General features: G+C 28.3%; 2 protein-coding genes across 6 annotated transcripts in view; both read left to right on the plus strand.

The window, feature by feature from the left end:
• The window catches only part of LOC129912144 (serine-rich adhesin for platelets), a 138139-nt gene extending 136529 nt beyond the window's left edge, over window positions 1–1610 (plus strand). For 3 of the 5 annotated variants that reach the window (XM_055990269.1, XM_055990270.1, XM_055990273.1), the window contains 3 exons: window positions 396–484; window positions 559–723; window positions 810–1610. In XM_055990269.1, the coding sequence (XP_055846244.1) occupies window positions 396–484; window positions 559–723; window positions 810–1015 (460 nt within the window). In that variant the 3' untranslated portion in view covers window positions 1016–1610. The remainder of the gene's footprint in view (window positions 1–395; window positions 485–558; window positions 724–809) is intronic. The other 2 variants (XM_055990271.1, XM_055990272.1) reach the window with 1 other exon arrangement.
• Window positions 1611–13516: 11906 nt separating this feature from the next.
• LOC129909088 (cytochrome b5) lies at window positions 13517–14204 on the plus strand. The gene is made up of 2 exons (XM_055986041.1): window positions 13517–13822; window positions 13945–14204. Exons 1-2 carry the CDS (start codon window positions 13577–13579, stop codon window positions 14059–14061), a joined length of 363 nt encoding a protein of 120 aa, XP_055842016.1. The 5' UTR covers window positions 13517–13576; the 3' UTR covers window positions 14062–14204.
• The last annotated feature ends 12 nt before the right edge of the window (window positions 14205–14216 follow it).

The following is a 14216-nucleotide window of genomic DNA, read 5'->3' on the forward strand; positions in this document are numbered from 1 at the left end:
CGTTAAACTGACTTTATATTCAAATTTAGATGTATTTAAGAAATTTCTCCAGTGAGGCCCGCCAATTTAAGTTGATCGATTTCGATAAGTATTTGTTTATTTTTTAAATACCCTCAACATATGCTAGATATACAAGCCGTTTTATAAGTGCATTTTATTCCTAGAGAGATGCCAAGTACTCATAAGAAGATGCAAATAGTAATGCAATACTTTATTGAGTAAATTACTACACTCAAAGGAACCCAGGATCCCTCAACTTTTTTTTTTACTTTAACCTTTAAGTTTCGAACTTTATTAAATAAAATGCACGTGTGGGTGCTTTGTAGTTCAAAGTACTTTATATGAGTTTACCATTCAAAATTATAAATTAACAACACATATTCTTTTTGTTACAGGCATAATGGAAACATTCTTTTACATTCAGATGGCCATCTCATTCACATTGATTTTGGTTTTATCCTAAGCATATCACCAAAGAATTTAGGTAAGTTTAATTTGTTTTTTTTTTTTCAATTACTTGACTTATTAAATTACTTTATTTTTATTATTTTTCAACAGGATTTGAACAATCACCGTTCAAATTAACTCCAGAATTTGTCGACGTTATGGATGGTACATCCTCAGAATTATGGACTGAATTTAATCGTTTATTACTCGTCGGTATGATGACAGCCCGCAAACATATGGATAGAATAATAAATTTTGTTGAAATAATGCGAAGCAGTAAGTTTCATTTATTCATTTATCATTATAATCATTTTAAATACATAAAATCGAGAGTAAATAATAATAATCATTTTTATTGATAGATGTTTTTCCATTTCTAGATGCCCAATTGCCATGCTTCAAAAACGGTTGCTCTGGCACCGTTCAGAATCTCCGAAAACGTTTCCACATGAATCTTACCGAACAAGAAATGGAACGTAAAGTCGAACAACTTGTCCAAGATTCTTTAAAGAGTCTTTCAACGAAACTTTACGATGGCTATCAATATTACACGAATGGAATATTGTGAGAAAGGTTTTCAATTAAAATTTAAATTTAATAAAAACAGAAACATAACAAAACAAAAACTAAAACGAGGGAATTAAAAAAAAATATATGTAATAATTGAAAAAAAAGAAAGCAATTTAAATTCCATTTTATGTTATATTTCTAAAGTTCGTATCTGTAAGTAAGTGCATTTTTTTTTAAATTGTCTCTCTCTATATAAATATATATCTCTCATTTGCTCTAATTCATGTGAGAGAATGATCGTCTGCTGCATGTATGAGAGTGTGTATGTAATTTAATTGTAAAATAAACTATAAATGTAAACTTTATCAAAAAAGAAAATACACAACATGCGTATGAATAAAAAATAAAAAAAAATGTATTTTATAATCTCTCTCGCGTGTATGATTCCTCTTTTTCTACATAACATTATAAGGAATATTAAGTGAGAATGCTTGAAACATATGCCACAGTGTGACGATAGATTCATAAAAAAATATATATATATTTACTCTAAAGTAGCTTTGCAGTTTTCTCTGTTTAAAATATAATAATAATTGTCTATACAAAAAATTAAAATATAAAAATATAAATATAACTTATATAACGATTTTTTATGTGCTGTTTCTTATTCAAAAAAAAAAAAAATATTAAACACAAATAAAATATATTAATAGATAAAAGTAAACAAATTGTAGTTAGTGTCTTCTTCCATATTAAATAAATAATTATTATAATTAGTATTAATTATTCATTTGGCTTGTGGAACAGGCGTTATATACAAATGTTTACTCTTAACCATAAATACAAAAAGAAAAAAAACACTTAAAAAGGTCTTAAACGTATTTTCTATTCGATGTATGAATTTTCCCTTCGATTAACTTTCGTCTTTGCTGTGTAGTGCTATGTCGTCTCCATAAATCAAATTCAAATTATTAACAAAATTAAAAAAAAAAAAACGATTTCAAAATAAATTCGATTTACATTCATTAAATTCCTTAAAAACAAAAAAAAAAACAAAATCGATCCAATTGAAAATGAAATTTAATTAAAAAAAAAAAAACTATTTTTTCTGTGAAAAAGTACGAAACATTAATGTTTGCAAATAAATTAATACAAAATAAAATATTTATATATATATACATACAATGCATAAACGCAATTTTAGTTAATAATATTAAAACAAAATATATACATATTATGTATAAACACATTTATATAATAACGTTAAAAATCTAAGAAAAATTTTGAATTCAAATCAAACGATTCCATGGAATAAAAACAAAACTAAAAAAAAAAAAGTAAATTTGTAATTTTTAAATTTGAAATATTTATGAGTGTTTTGAGAAAATATAAAATTAAAAAAAAATATTAATAATTCATAAGAGGAGAAAATCCACTCATTGCCAAATGTATAAAAAAATAAAACAAAAAAAAAAACTCGAAAATACAATTTTAATATTAATTTAGTTTCCTTATTGAAAATAATACAAATTTTTTGTATACAAAAATTGAATTTTGCTGACTTTTTTTTTATTCAAACTAACAAAAAACAAAAGAACTTACATTAAAAAGACCGTAAATTATAAACAGAAACCCAGAAAATGACACGCCTTCAAAACATTAAACAACAAAAAAAAAGAGATTGTAGTGTGAATTTTTAATAAATCAATCATAAATTAATTTTTTGTTTTTATTTTAACAACTTTGCAAATACATAATAAATAAAATATATACATATTTAAATTTAAGTTGATTTTATTTTTTAACTAAAAAACAAAACAAAAAAAAATACTATATAAAATTATTATACATAATATTTTTGGCTAGCTATTATTATAAATATATTATTATTATTATTTTATTTTTTATTTCATTGACTTATATAAAATATCGACTGACTAAAAATGAAAAAAAAAAATGTCTAAAATTAATATTATATACTATCCCGGGAGATAATGTTAAGTGAGGTTGATATGTAGGATTTATCTCTAACTAAGCCACATTTCGATATTTATATGAAAACAAATTTAATTATAAAAACAAAAAAAAATTGAAACGTATATATATATTTTTTTTTTGTTTTAATTTAAAAAAATACATAGATGTAAGAATTTATTTTGATTTGAATGAATTTTTTTTTTTTGTGAAATTTTATTTTAAACGAAAAATACTATACATATAAATAATAAAAACTGAGAAAAAAATTATATACACATAAAATCTGTTTTTCATTTTATTTTTGTTTTTTTATTTTTATTTTTATTCAAAAGTATTGCAGGTTTAGAGAGAAATATCGGCAAACAGTTCACAAAGTTCAAACTCTGGGATTTATTAAATCAGAAGTTTAAGAACCTCCGGACACAACTAACTTTCTATCGGCCGATAGAAAAGTCGGGTTGGGTTCCTTGTGTGCGCACAGGCAGCCGACTAAGGGCCATTTTTTTCACTCGGAGTTGAACATAACTTGAGAATTTTTATATTCAAAATTCTCAAGTTTCGTTCAACTCCGAGTGAAAAAAATGGACCTAAAGAGTTTGAAGGCAATATTTGTGTAGCAAAACAAACTTTTTTTTTTTAATCAAACAAACTTTTTGATCGCCCGATACTTAGAGCGAAATTCATAGTCGTTACTCAAGTTTAGATTTTTCTCAACTTAAGCATTCACTTGAATAGGGTAAAATCTTGACTTGACAAAATATTTTTTTCAATCAAACAATCTCATACATTTCCATACTGATTAAGAGACCGACTGAACTGTCGGCCGATAGAAAGTTTCCAGTGTGCGGGGGATCTAAATATTTAATGGTGCATATTTCAGCTTCTAAAATGAATATCAAATTATTTACATTCGATGTTACTTTAAGTGCATAAGCATATCTTTGATCTTTCAATGAATTCTTCTAATATAATATTTAATATTTTTAATTCAATTGTGATATATACATATGTATGTACATTGGGCCATGCACCGAAACAACATAACACTCGAATAATAAATGTATTATTTAACTAGAAAGTCACTGTGGTGTGTGTATTTTTTTTTTTTTTAATGAATAATCTCACTCAACGAATAAGTTAACCAATGCATATAGTGCAGTTCGGAAGATTTAGGCGACCAAAATTTATTTTTTAAGTAACTGTAAAATAAAAATGAAAAAGCTGGACCCAACATTTAAATGCAGCATCCAATTTTATGCACTTGACAAAAATAACACGTGCGAGAGTAGTTGAAAGTTGAAGTGCTAAAAAATTTCATTCATCATTATAAGAGCCAATTTTTCAATAATCAGATAAATCTCAGTTAGAGATTATTTCATAAAAGTTTTTTTATATTGACATTCATTCCTCCGATAGTCTAACTGACGTGACGATTGAAAAATCAGTGCTTGGTATAATATTAAATTAAAATTTAATTTTTCGTTTTAATCTTGTTTTTAGCACATACATAGATGGATTTAAATAATATTCGTAAGAAATATAAAACGACAGAAGCTAGGATGAGAAACATTCATTAATGAGTTATGATTAGCATCGACGCCGAAGTTCACTCTATAGCAAGTTCAATGGCTCCCAAAATCTCCCTACTGACTTTTTTTTTAACCGCATTCGAAGTCCAAAAAGAGGAGAGGAGGTGATGGTTGATTAAGATGTAAAATTTATGTGATATCACTGATATCCCGATACGACCACTATTAAAAGAAATTATGAAATAATCATTTTCATCAAAAAACAAAAACCGACTTCCAGGGATCAAAACTCGGTTTTATGGTTTTTTTCTCATAGTTTCTATTGCCACACTGCAGCCACCAGCTTTCTAATACAAAAAGAATTATCAAAATTGGTTCACTCAGTCCAAAGTTATGAGGTAACAAACAAAAAAAAAATACAGACGAATTGAATACCTCCTCCTTTTTGGAAGTTGTAAAAAATGAATATTTTTGTCAGTATGTGTATAAGTAAGCTATAAGCAAAAACCTGTTAAAACAAAATAGTGGAACGCTAGTGACTAGCTTCTTAACCAATTAAGCCATTGAAATAACATGTCGAAAAGGTCATATCTTCTTATTAATTAGGGGAAAGGTGGCAACAGTAAGACAGTGCAAACAGTGAGACAATCCATTTTTCTCTTTTCTGAAAGCAAAAACAGTAACGCTAGTTTGGGTCAAAACGTTTATTTCCCCATTTGCGTCTTTTAATTTTGTTCCGATTGAATTAAAGTTGTCCATTTTCCTACACCGGAAAAACCAACACAAAATCAGGCGGAAGTAGTTTTTGGAGTGTTATGAAAAGAGTGTATAACACAAAAAAAATCAGGTTAATGGACAGAACTTTTTTTACATTATGTATCATATTTTTATGTTCATAACGAAGAAAAATAATAAAAAAATATTTAAATTATTTTTATTTTGAGTGGAGCGATTGAACATAATTCAATTTATAAATTTTTGGAGTTGAGGTCACTTGAACTTATAAATTGAATTATTTATATGTTCTTTCATAAAAAAAAAATCTATTGAGAATTCCTTCTCGTTTTTTGTAATTTTATATTTTTCCGAAAAATGACAAAAAAAAAACAGTGAGATATTTTTAAAAAGCAAACAGTGAGACATAGATTTTTAAAAAATCTATGATTTTAACATTATTTAAATATGATTTGGAGGTGTTTTTTCTTTCGTTTTTTTCGGATTTTTTGTAACTTTTTTGAAGAAATAGATTAAAATAACATAAATTAATTAATTATATACTTGTTACTTAATTATTTGACGTTTTCGTCAATTTGTTTCGGTTTTATCCGTTAGTCTTACTGTTCACCTTAGCCTGTCTCACTGATCGCACCCCTTGCAAACAGTGAGACGTTTTGACTTTTTTTACATTTTAGTCCAATGTGATGCTCTCATTAATTCTTTAACTACAACTTTTTCTGCAACATTAAGATAAAATATGTCTTAAACTGACTTCAAAGTTGGGTTGAGCTAGCTTGGAAACATTCTAAGATATACCAATTTATAGGAAAAGGTGTCTCACTGTTGACACCTTTGCCCTACTCATGATAACACCAATTTGTTTAACTATTATGTATGTTGTTTCATTATAAGTGATTATAATATTAGTGGGAACTTAGAGAACTTATAAAAAAAAAGTTGCACATACGCCACAGTGACCATCTATATTCCCACTTATTTAATCAATAATGCAATCACAACGCACATACTGGGGCTATGACATATGGAGCAAATCTTCCATTCCTCTGTTGCTATAAAAACATATACCATAACTGGCTCTCTTAAAAATATGTAAATGCTTAATTCTAATAGAATTTGCAATTTCAAGAGGAAATTTTTATAAAAACGTACAAATGGAAAAAACGATTGGTTAGGGGTATGTCTACCTTTTTCTACAGATCAGTAATGGTCAAGAAGTTCGTTTGTTTTCTTATACAGTGGTTGGATCCCAATATTTTAATTTTTTTTTTTTTTTTTCATTTTGTAGGTACTTGTATTTATTATACATATCCGCAGTTTTGTTCTATTTCTTTTTACCAAAGAAAGAAATTAGTTAGAAAATGTTAACAAATATCAAACATAAAATAAACACTTAATTAGCAATCTTGAGTGCCAACAAATTAAGTGGGCGGCCTTCAGAAGAAGCTTTACAACATCGATGTATAACTGCTTTATCGGCATTATTACTTTTATATGACTTTTTATACAGGGTGTTCTACAGTCACCCCCACTGGTTAATAAGCTGCTGATAAGCTAACATTTTATTTTAACCCTTTCGAACCTATGAATTTCAGTATTTAAAAAAAATTTTTTAGTATTAACGTGTCAAGAACATTAAAACTAAGAAATGTGAATACCAAAAAGTTATTTTCCAAAATAATAAATAGTAAAACTAATGTGTTACTCTCATGTTACATGGTCTGTGACCACTAAAAAAAGCCGGACAACTGAGAAAATAATTTTTTATAGGTATAATAATAATGTATATTATTTCTTTTAAGCTAGAAAACAAAACACTTTCTAGATTTACATTTTGTATATCTTTTTTTTCAAAATTATGACCGTATTAAAAAAAAAATTAAAAATATGATATTTGACTAACTTTTTGTACTTCTCCAGCAACTAGACATTATTATCTTTCAATTAAGCCATCGAAACCTAAAAAAATATTTAATATTTTTCACGAATTTATAAATATTATGTTAAGTACATAAGAGTAACGCTGGGTTGGAAATGGTTAATCCCCATTTCCCCGGGAGTTTTCTTCAGAATAAGGTAGCATGTAAATTTTGTACCATTATGTGTGAAATTTGAAAGAGAAAGAATTATTTCGTGTTGTATCCCGTGACTATAGAATGTCCCAGAATAAAATTAATTAAATAGTTCATTGTTTTTTTCTAAGATCATTGATCACAATCACTCTTGTATCATTCGATAAAATACATGATTAAATTCCATACCAAAAAAATAATTAAATAAATTTAAAGACAGACTTCAAAAATTTAAACGATTTAGCAATCTGAGAAATATTAACCACTAAATTTTATTTGATCATAGACAAAAGATAGTTTGGTCGTACTCCAATTCTTACCGGATAACTATAAGATAATTTTGTTACCATGCGTGATTGATCACTGATCAAGCTAAAGATTGGAATTATGTGAACTTTTCAAAAATACATTTTTTCTTTTTCTATTGTTTACATTTTACTATCTCGGATAGAATCATTCGATTATATAAAAAAAATTGTCTAAACTAAAAATTTATAGAAAACTTCTTTAAAAATGATTCTTTGAATTTTATTTGTGTGACTTTGTAAATTTTGTTTCTAAAACTGATATCAGTGATATACGACTTGCTTAAAATTCCATAATCATCAAACTAATTTGGATTTCATTCAAAAATTCGGTAGTTGTTTTTTCAGGTCATCCATTAAGTAGTTTTGTAATCGTTTAATTAGGTACTCGTACTTGTTTGATTTTTTTCCAATGAATCACAACTTAATCAGTCACGTTCAAGAATGGAAATATCGGGTGATGGAAGTTGTTTGATAACATTTTGCTTAACTAATATAAAATACATGCTGATTAAAAGTACACAAATTATTGTGTTTTGTCATATCTAAAATTTAATATGAGCTGATTTGTCTATTTAGATAGTTGAATTTTACAGGATGAAAAGCTGTTAAAATAAATGCTTACTAGTCAAATTCAAAATTGATTGATCCAAAAGATTTGAAACAGTGGAGATGAAATGTTTTACGATGCCTGTGAAGTAAAGTGCTAATAACATTTTCTGAAGCGGATATTAAATTTGAAGTTTTAAGATTTTTTTGGTGCGCTCACAAGTTTTGTATAAAATGTCATTGTAAAATTGTAAAGTAGTAGGTACAGTATAATTGCCACAAAAGAGGATAGGTTAGAGATATGCTACGTTGGGCTAGGAACACGAATTCAGCTATAAGACAACAATAAACAAGGTTTTTGATCACGTTTTCCAAATTAACGTTGAAGAAATTAACATGAAACTTCTTCAAAATAAAATTGAAGCAACATAAGAAATTTTTTTATTTTTGTCGGACTTCAGCTTTTGTTGCATTTTATCACTCTAATTTTTAACAGTGAAATAAAGATGTTAAAGATGTTTTATAACGGTAAACCACTTTAAACTAACGATGTTCTACTTTGATTTTTTTCGTCTTCAACGCAAAATCATTCCGAAAAATAGTTGAATCAACGTGGTTTTCGTTTATTTTAAGTTGTTTTTTCGCTCAGTGTATGCCGGCTTGAAATTTTCCCACGATCTTCTTAGATACTTTTGCCAGGTTATGAGCGAAGAAATAATTTTTCTGTCAATAATTCGATTTTGTAAGCCACTTTAAAGTGAAAATTTTCTTGGTAAAAAACGATTTTTTACTTTGGGAAGCCGCCATTTTGTCAAAAATCAAAATTTTGACTATTCCTTCGTTCATCAACTGTATTCATCTATTCTAAAAACAAATCTTTCGGTCTTTCTTATTTTAAATAATTTGGATCAAAGATATCTTGCTCACCGCCAGATACCTTTTTGTGGAAGTCGTCTAGGAGATCTGCCACAAAAATAACGGAACTCAAATTTTTTTTAAATAGGTACATCGCGAATTCTTAAAATACAGTAAATTTGCTATATGTTCATTTATTGTATGTATTTATTTAATAGAAAGCCTCTTCACAAAAAATTCACGAAAAAGCACGATTTTTCGCACTTACAACTAGATATAACCCCTTAAATACTATTAAATATTTTTTTCTTTTAGAGCTTGATTTAGAGTAGTTAGGATTTAGTTTTGGAACATAGTCCTATTTTAATTTGTACATTTTGCCTGGGCTATTTTTATATCTCGCGATGATGTTCCTTGACTAATCAAAGGTAATGTGTTAGATGACTAGTTTTCTTGTCATTATTAAATCCATATTATAAAAGCAAAATTCTGCAATCACTCTTGTCATGGCATTGCGATTAGAAAAGTACAACCTTCGCTTTACAATATAAACAAAATATAGGACATTGGGTATGACGGAATCATGGTATAAAAAGACAAGGTATGATCATTAGAGCCGCCATCTTACAAAATGGGGTAATAGTGTTTTGACGTTTGGCATTTGGCAAAGTCAAAAGCAAAAACAATTTCCAAGACAAATTTGTTTACAACAACAATTTCAATGGGCTGGGCTGTCAAAACCTTAAGTAGCCATCTTTTTTTCTTTCATTTGACAGTTCTCGATACTGAGTTTTTTCTAATGATCATACCTTCTCTTCTTATACCATGTGACGGAATCACATACAGATTAGATTCGGCAATTTTTTTTTTTTAGTGATTCGCAATTAAGTCAACTGCGTAATTTTCATAAAAAAGAAATATAAAATTAAATAAGGTTTTATGATTAATTAATATAGTTAATTTATCTCAAATCGCTGGATAAAAAATAATTATTCGGTTAACAATTTCAAGATAGTATTGGGTGTTGTTCCTGTTTGACAACAATTTTGATGCAAATAATTAGGTAATGTTAACACATCATGGCCGTGGGCCGTGATACAAATATAGGGGTTTTTGTTTTCCGAAAAGGTTATGACAAGTAGGTACATACTGTTTTTCAATTCAATTAACCTGAGGCTCCAAAAGCAGCTTTCCAAGAAGCAAAAATCCTGTTAAAAATGTCTAAAGTTTTTAAATATTTCGTTTAGAACCGTTTACTTAACGATTATTATTATTATTCAATCTGTCAAGAACGACTTCACCAATTTTAATTAAACTTTATAATGTTTAGCTCTAAAAGTGATAATATAGAAAAAACAAAAACGGTGGTAAAAGCTTTCAAAAATTGAAGACCTATCTTTAGGAATTTTCCCGATAGTTTTCTTCATCAAGCTGATCATTTAGAAGATATCGTTATTAAAAAACGTTAATTTTATAATCCGTATCTGAAAATATTTTGATATAAAGTTTGTGCATCATCAAATTTTTGTTTCAAAAATATAATTAATTTTTTTCTACTATCGATCGATGAAATATAAAGAAAAATACAAAAAATCTTTTGTCCAAAAATTACAGTATTAAAAAAATTACAAAACTATTTGTCACTTTATTGATTTATAAATTTATAATCAACCCTATTCTACATGAAATTCCCGGTTATTTTTGTTTTTCCCCAAAGGGGTGTCCGCAAATATTTGCTCCCGAATGTAAGAAAAAAATATGTTTCGATAGAAATTACTCAGCAAATAGATCTCAAACAAACTTTTGGTTTTCAGTTATGAATAGAGCTCAAAGAGACCTTTCTTTTGATGTTTCACTCAATGAATTTCGAGGAAAATTTTTAAAATGTATTTTTTTTTCGGCAAGGGGTTAACCTTGATTTTTTGTCGAAAATACGAAAAAAATAAATTTGTAATTTTTTAACCTAAATGCATTGGCCTCTTCACTGTGAACTCATATCTGTTAACCAAAACTTTTTTCGATACTTTTGTCCGCAGAAATTTGCTTCCTAGTATAAGAAAATGTTTCCATAAAAATTACTCAGCAACCAGGGGCTTATTTCTTGACGAATTACATCAACTACATCAGCTACATCAACGACTTTAAACTTCAATATCTCCTTCCTATCGTGCCTCACGGATAAAATTTTAGTAGATATTTTTGAATTATTCTGACCACAAACAATATTTCTAAATATTAAATGGAGCTTTACTATTGGTTTTTAGGGTCATCGATGTAGTAAATGTAGCAGATGTAGCATGTAGTTGATGTAGCTTGTCGAGAACAGCCCCCAGACCTCAAACAAACTTTTGGTTTTCAGTTATGAACAGAGCTCAAAGAGACCTTTCTTTTGATGTTACACTCAATAAATTTGGACGAAATTTTTTAAACTGCATTTTTTTTGGCAAGGGGTTAACCTTGATTTTTTCTCGAAAATATGAAAAAAAATAAATTTGCAATTTTTTTACCTAAAAGCATAGGCCTGTTCACTGTAAACTCCGCCTCCGAATGTAAAAAAAATGTTTGAATGTAAATAACTCTACAAGTTATGAATAGACCTTAAAAAGATCTTTCTTTAATGTCTCAATTGATTAAGAGGAAAAAAGATCGTTTTGCTTTGGGGTCGGGCAGCTCAAAGTACGCCTCTGGCTACCAGTCTACAAATTTTACCGAACATCGTTACTTTGATTTTGCTCTCTTTTCGGCAATAATGATGAAAAAGCGAAAAGGGACCAACATTTCCGAAAGATTTTTGATAATGAGCCTAAACACATGAGCGAACACATTTCCACAAAAGTTTTCATTCAAACTAGAGCCGAATATTGCCTACAAAAGAGTCCTGACACTAGAGGTGGAACAAGCGATTACAAGATTTCGCTAATTTAAAAAGGTAAATCGTGGAAAATATAAGTTTTTCGCATAAGACTCTAAACCTTATTAGAGAAAGTATTTACACAATTTGTATATTATTCATTCTACAAGAAACCATCATCATAAGTTTTCAAAGACTTTTAATATTAAAAACACGACTGATTTAATATTTTCAAAGAGTGTTTTTTTGTTATTTGCTCTTAAAAGGCTTAGTTGTATAGCAAAAAACTACACATTCAATATATACAAAAGTATTTCCTACAAGAAATTCTTTGACAAATTTTGTCAATACGAGCCCCCTGGCAAACCAGCTGACGAGCAACACGCTTCAAACGATACCTAATTTTTCAAATTACGATAAGTAGTTTCGAAGCTATCATGGAACAGATGAACACATAATACTCCTTTTGACCTTGCCGTAATCGGGTTAAAATAATATTAATTGCGTTTTTGTCTTTTCATTGTATATGTTGCTTAGGCTATAATTCCAATCTAAAGTTTTTCTTGGAACAATTAGTTAAAAAACAGTAGTAAGCTATTATCTTTTAATGGATTAACATGATAAAAAAAAATCAAAACAGGGAAATAAAAGAGTTTGATCAACATTCATCTCCGCATTAGTACCTACATTTATACAAACAAACTCCTGATTCCAATGTGCTTTAAAAAGTAGATATCACGACACATAAGCGTGCTGCCAAATTAAATAAGATTTAAATTTAGATTCAGATTCGGAACCTAAGATTACCACCCCAAACATAACACAAATTGCCTGGTCATATTTTTAATTACCATGACCACAATCTATCGTCTGCGATCGGAAGAAAAAAAAAACCCAATTATCATACCACAAATGTTTTAGATATAAAAACTCAATTTCCTCAGAAGTATGAATAAATAGTTTTAATTAGTTTATAACCTTTTTCTAAATAAATATTTGTTGACAACTAGACAAGCTATGAATTTTTTATTATATATGACCGAATAATGAGTTATAAATTGATAAGTACCCATCCACTTAAAAAAGTTCCCCAAAGACGTGATAAAAAAACTTAATACCCACACAAATCAACAGATTTATTAAAATAAAACAAAACCAAATAAAAAAAAAAAAAACTTTTTTTCTTGGAGTTCCGTTTTATGATCATGTTAATGAAAAAAAAATGCCTCAAATTTCAAAACATTTACAAACAAAACTAATCGTTTTCGATCGCTAATTTCCCCGAAATATCTCGACATGCCAACGACTATTTTGAAGTACGTACTTAGACGATTTAAATTAATCGTTAATAATCTATTTTGAGGAACGTCCAACGTACAAGTTGTTCGTTGGTTGTCAAACATCAAGATGATATTTCAAATTTATCAGAGTCACGTAAACCTTATCTTTAAAGTTCATGAATACCCTAAGCTTTATGGTTCTCTGTCTACAAACAAAAAAAAATTCTCAAGTGTTTTAAAAGAGTTTGGGGAACTCTCAAAGAGGAAAAGAAAAGAGAAGCTAGTATTAAAATTTGCAAATAATTTGTATAGCTAGCGCATGAGCATTATGTGAATCACAGATATCTTCTTATCACAAAATAATGGCCAAAGCCAAACGACAAACGATATAAAAGGTTCCAACCACTGGGCAATTATCATTCATTCACTCAATCTCGAAAGTAGAACATTAAACTAATAAACAATTATGATTGAACAAGCTTACACTCTAGCCCAAGTGGCAGTCAATGATGGCAGTGACGGTAGCCGAGTATGGATCATCATCAAAGGAGGCGTTTATGATGTGACAGACTTTCTCGATCAACATCCCGGTGGTGCAGATTTAATTGCTGAATATGCTGGCAAAGATGCAACAAAGGCATTCAATCAAGCAGGTCATTCGTCAGATGCATCCGCAATGCTTAAGAAATACCGAATCGGTATTGTATCAGAGGTAAGTTTCAACCTTCTTAAAAACACAAAAAAAAAAAAAGACCTAAGAAACCTCATTTATTTGGGTTAAATAAATTTTTTCATCGAATGCATATTAAATCATTTTTTCTATTCTTTTAACAGAAACCAAAATTACCTGCCCCAGCTGAAAATAGATACAGCAATCAATCTCAAGTCTCACTAACCCCCAGTGCCAAATCAGAGAAGCGCCGAAGAATAAAGTTCCTGTTTTGTGTTTGAAAATATGTATTTATTTCACTTCATAGATTAACTTAAGAGTCATTTTAGTTATTTTGTTTTTAAGAAATCCACAGTTTTATGTACATATTCAATATTATGTCTTTATATTTAACTTTTAATTAATAAACAAACAAAAAATATAATAGTAATATTAT

Source organism: Episyrphus balteatus, chromosome 2 (genome assembly GCF_945859705.1).
Source record: "Episyrphus balteatus chromosome 2, idEpiBalt1.1, whole genome shotgun sequence".
Lineage (NCBI taxonomy): Eukaryota > Metazoa > Arthropoda > Insecta > Diptera > Syrphidae > Episyrphus > Episyrphus balteatus.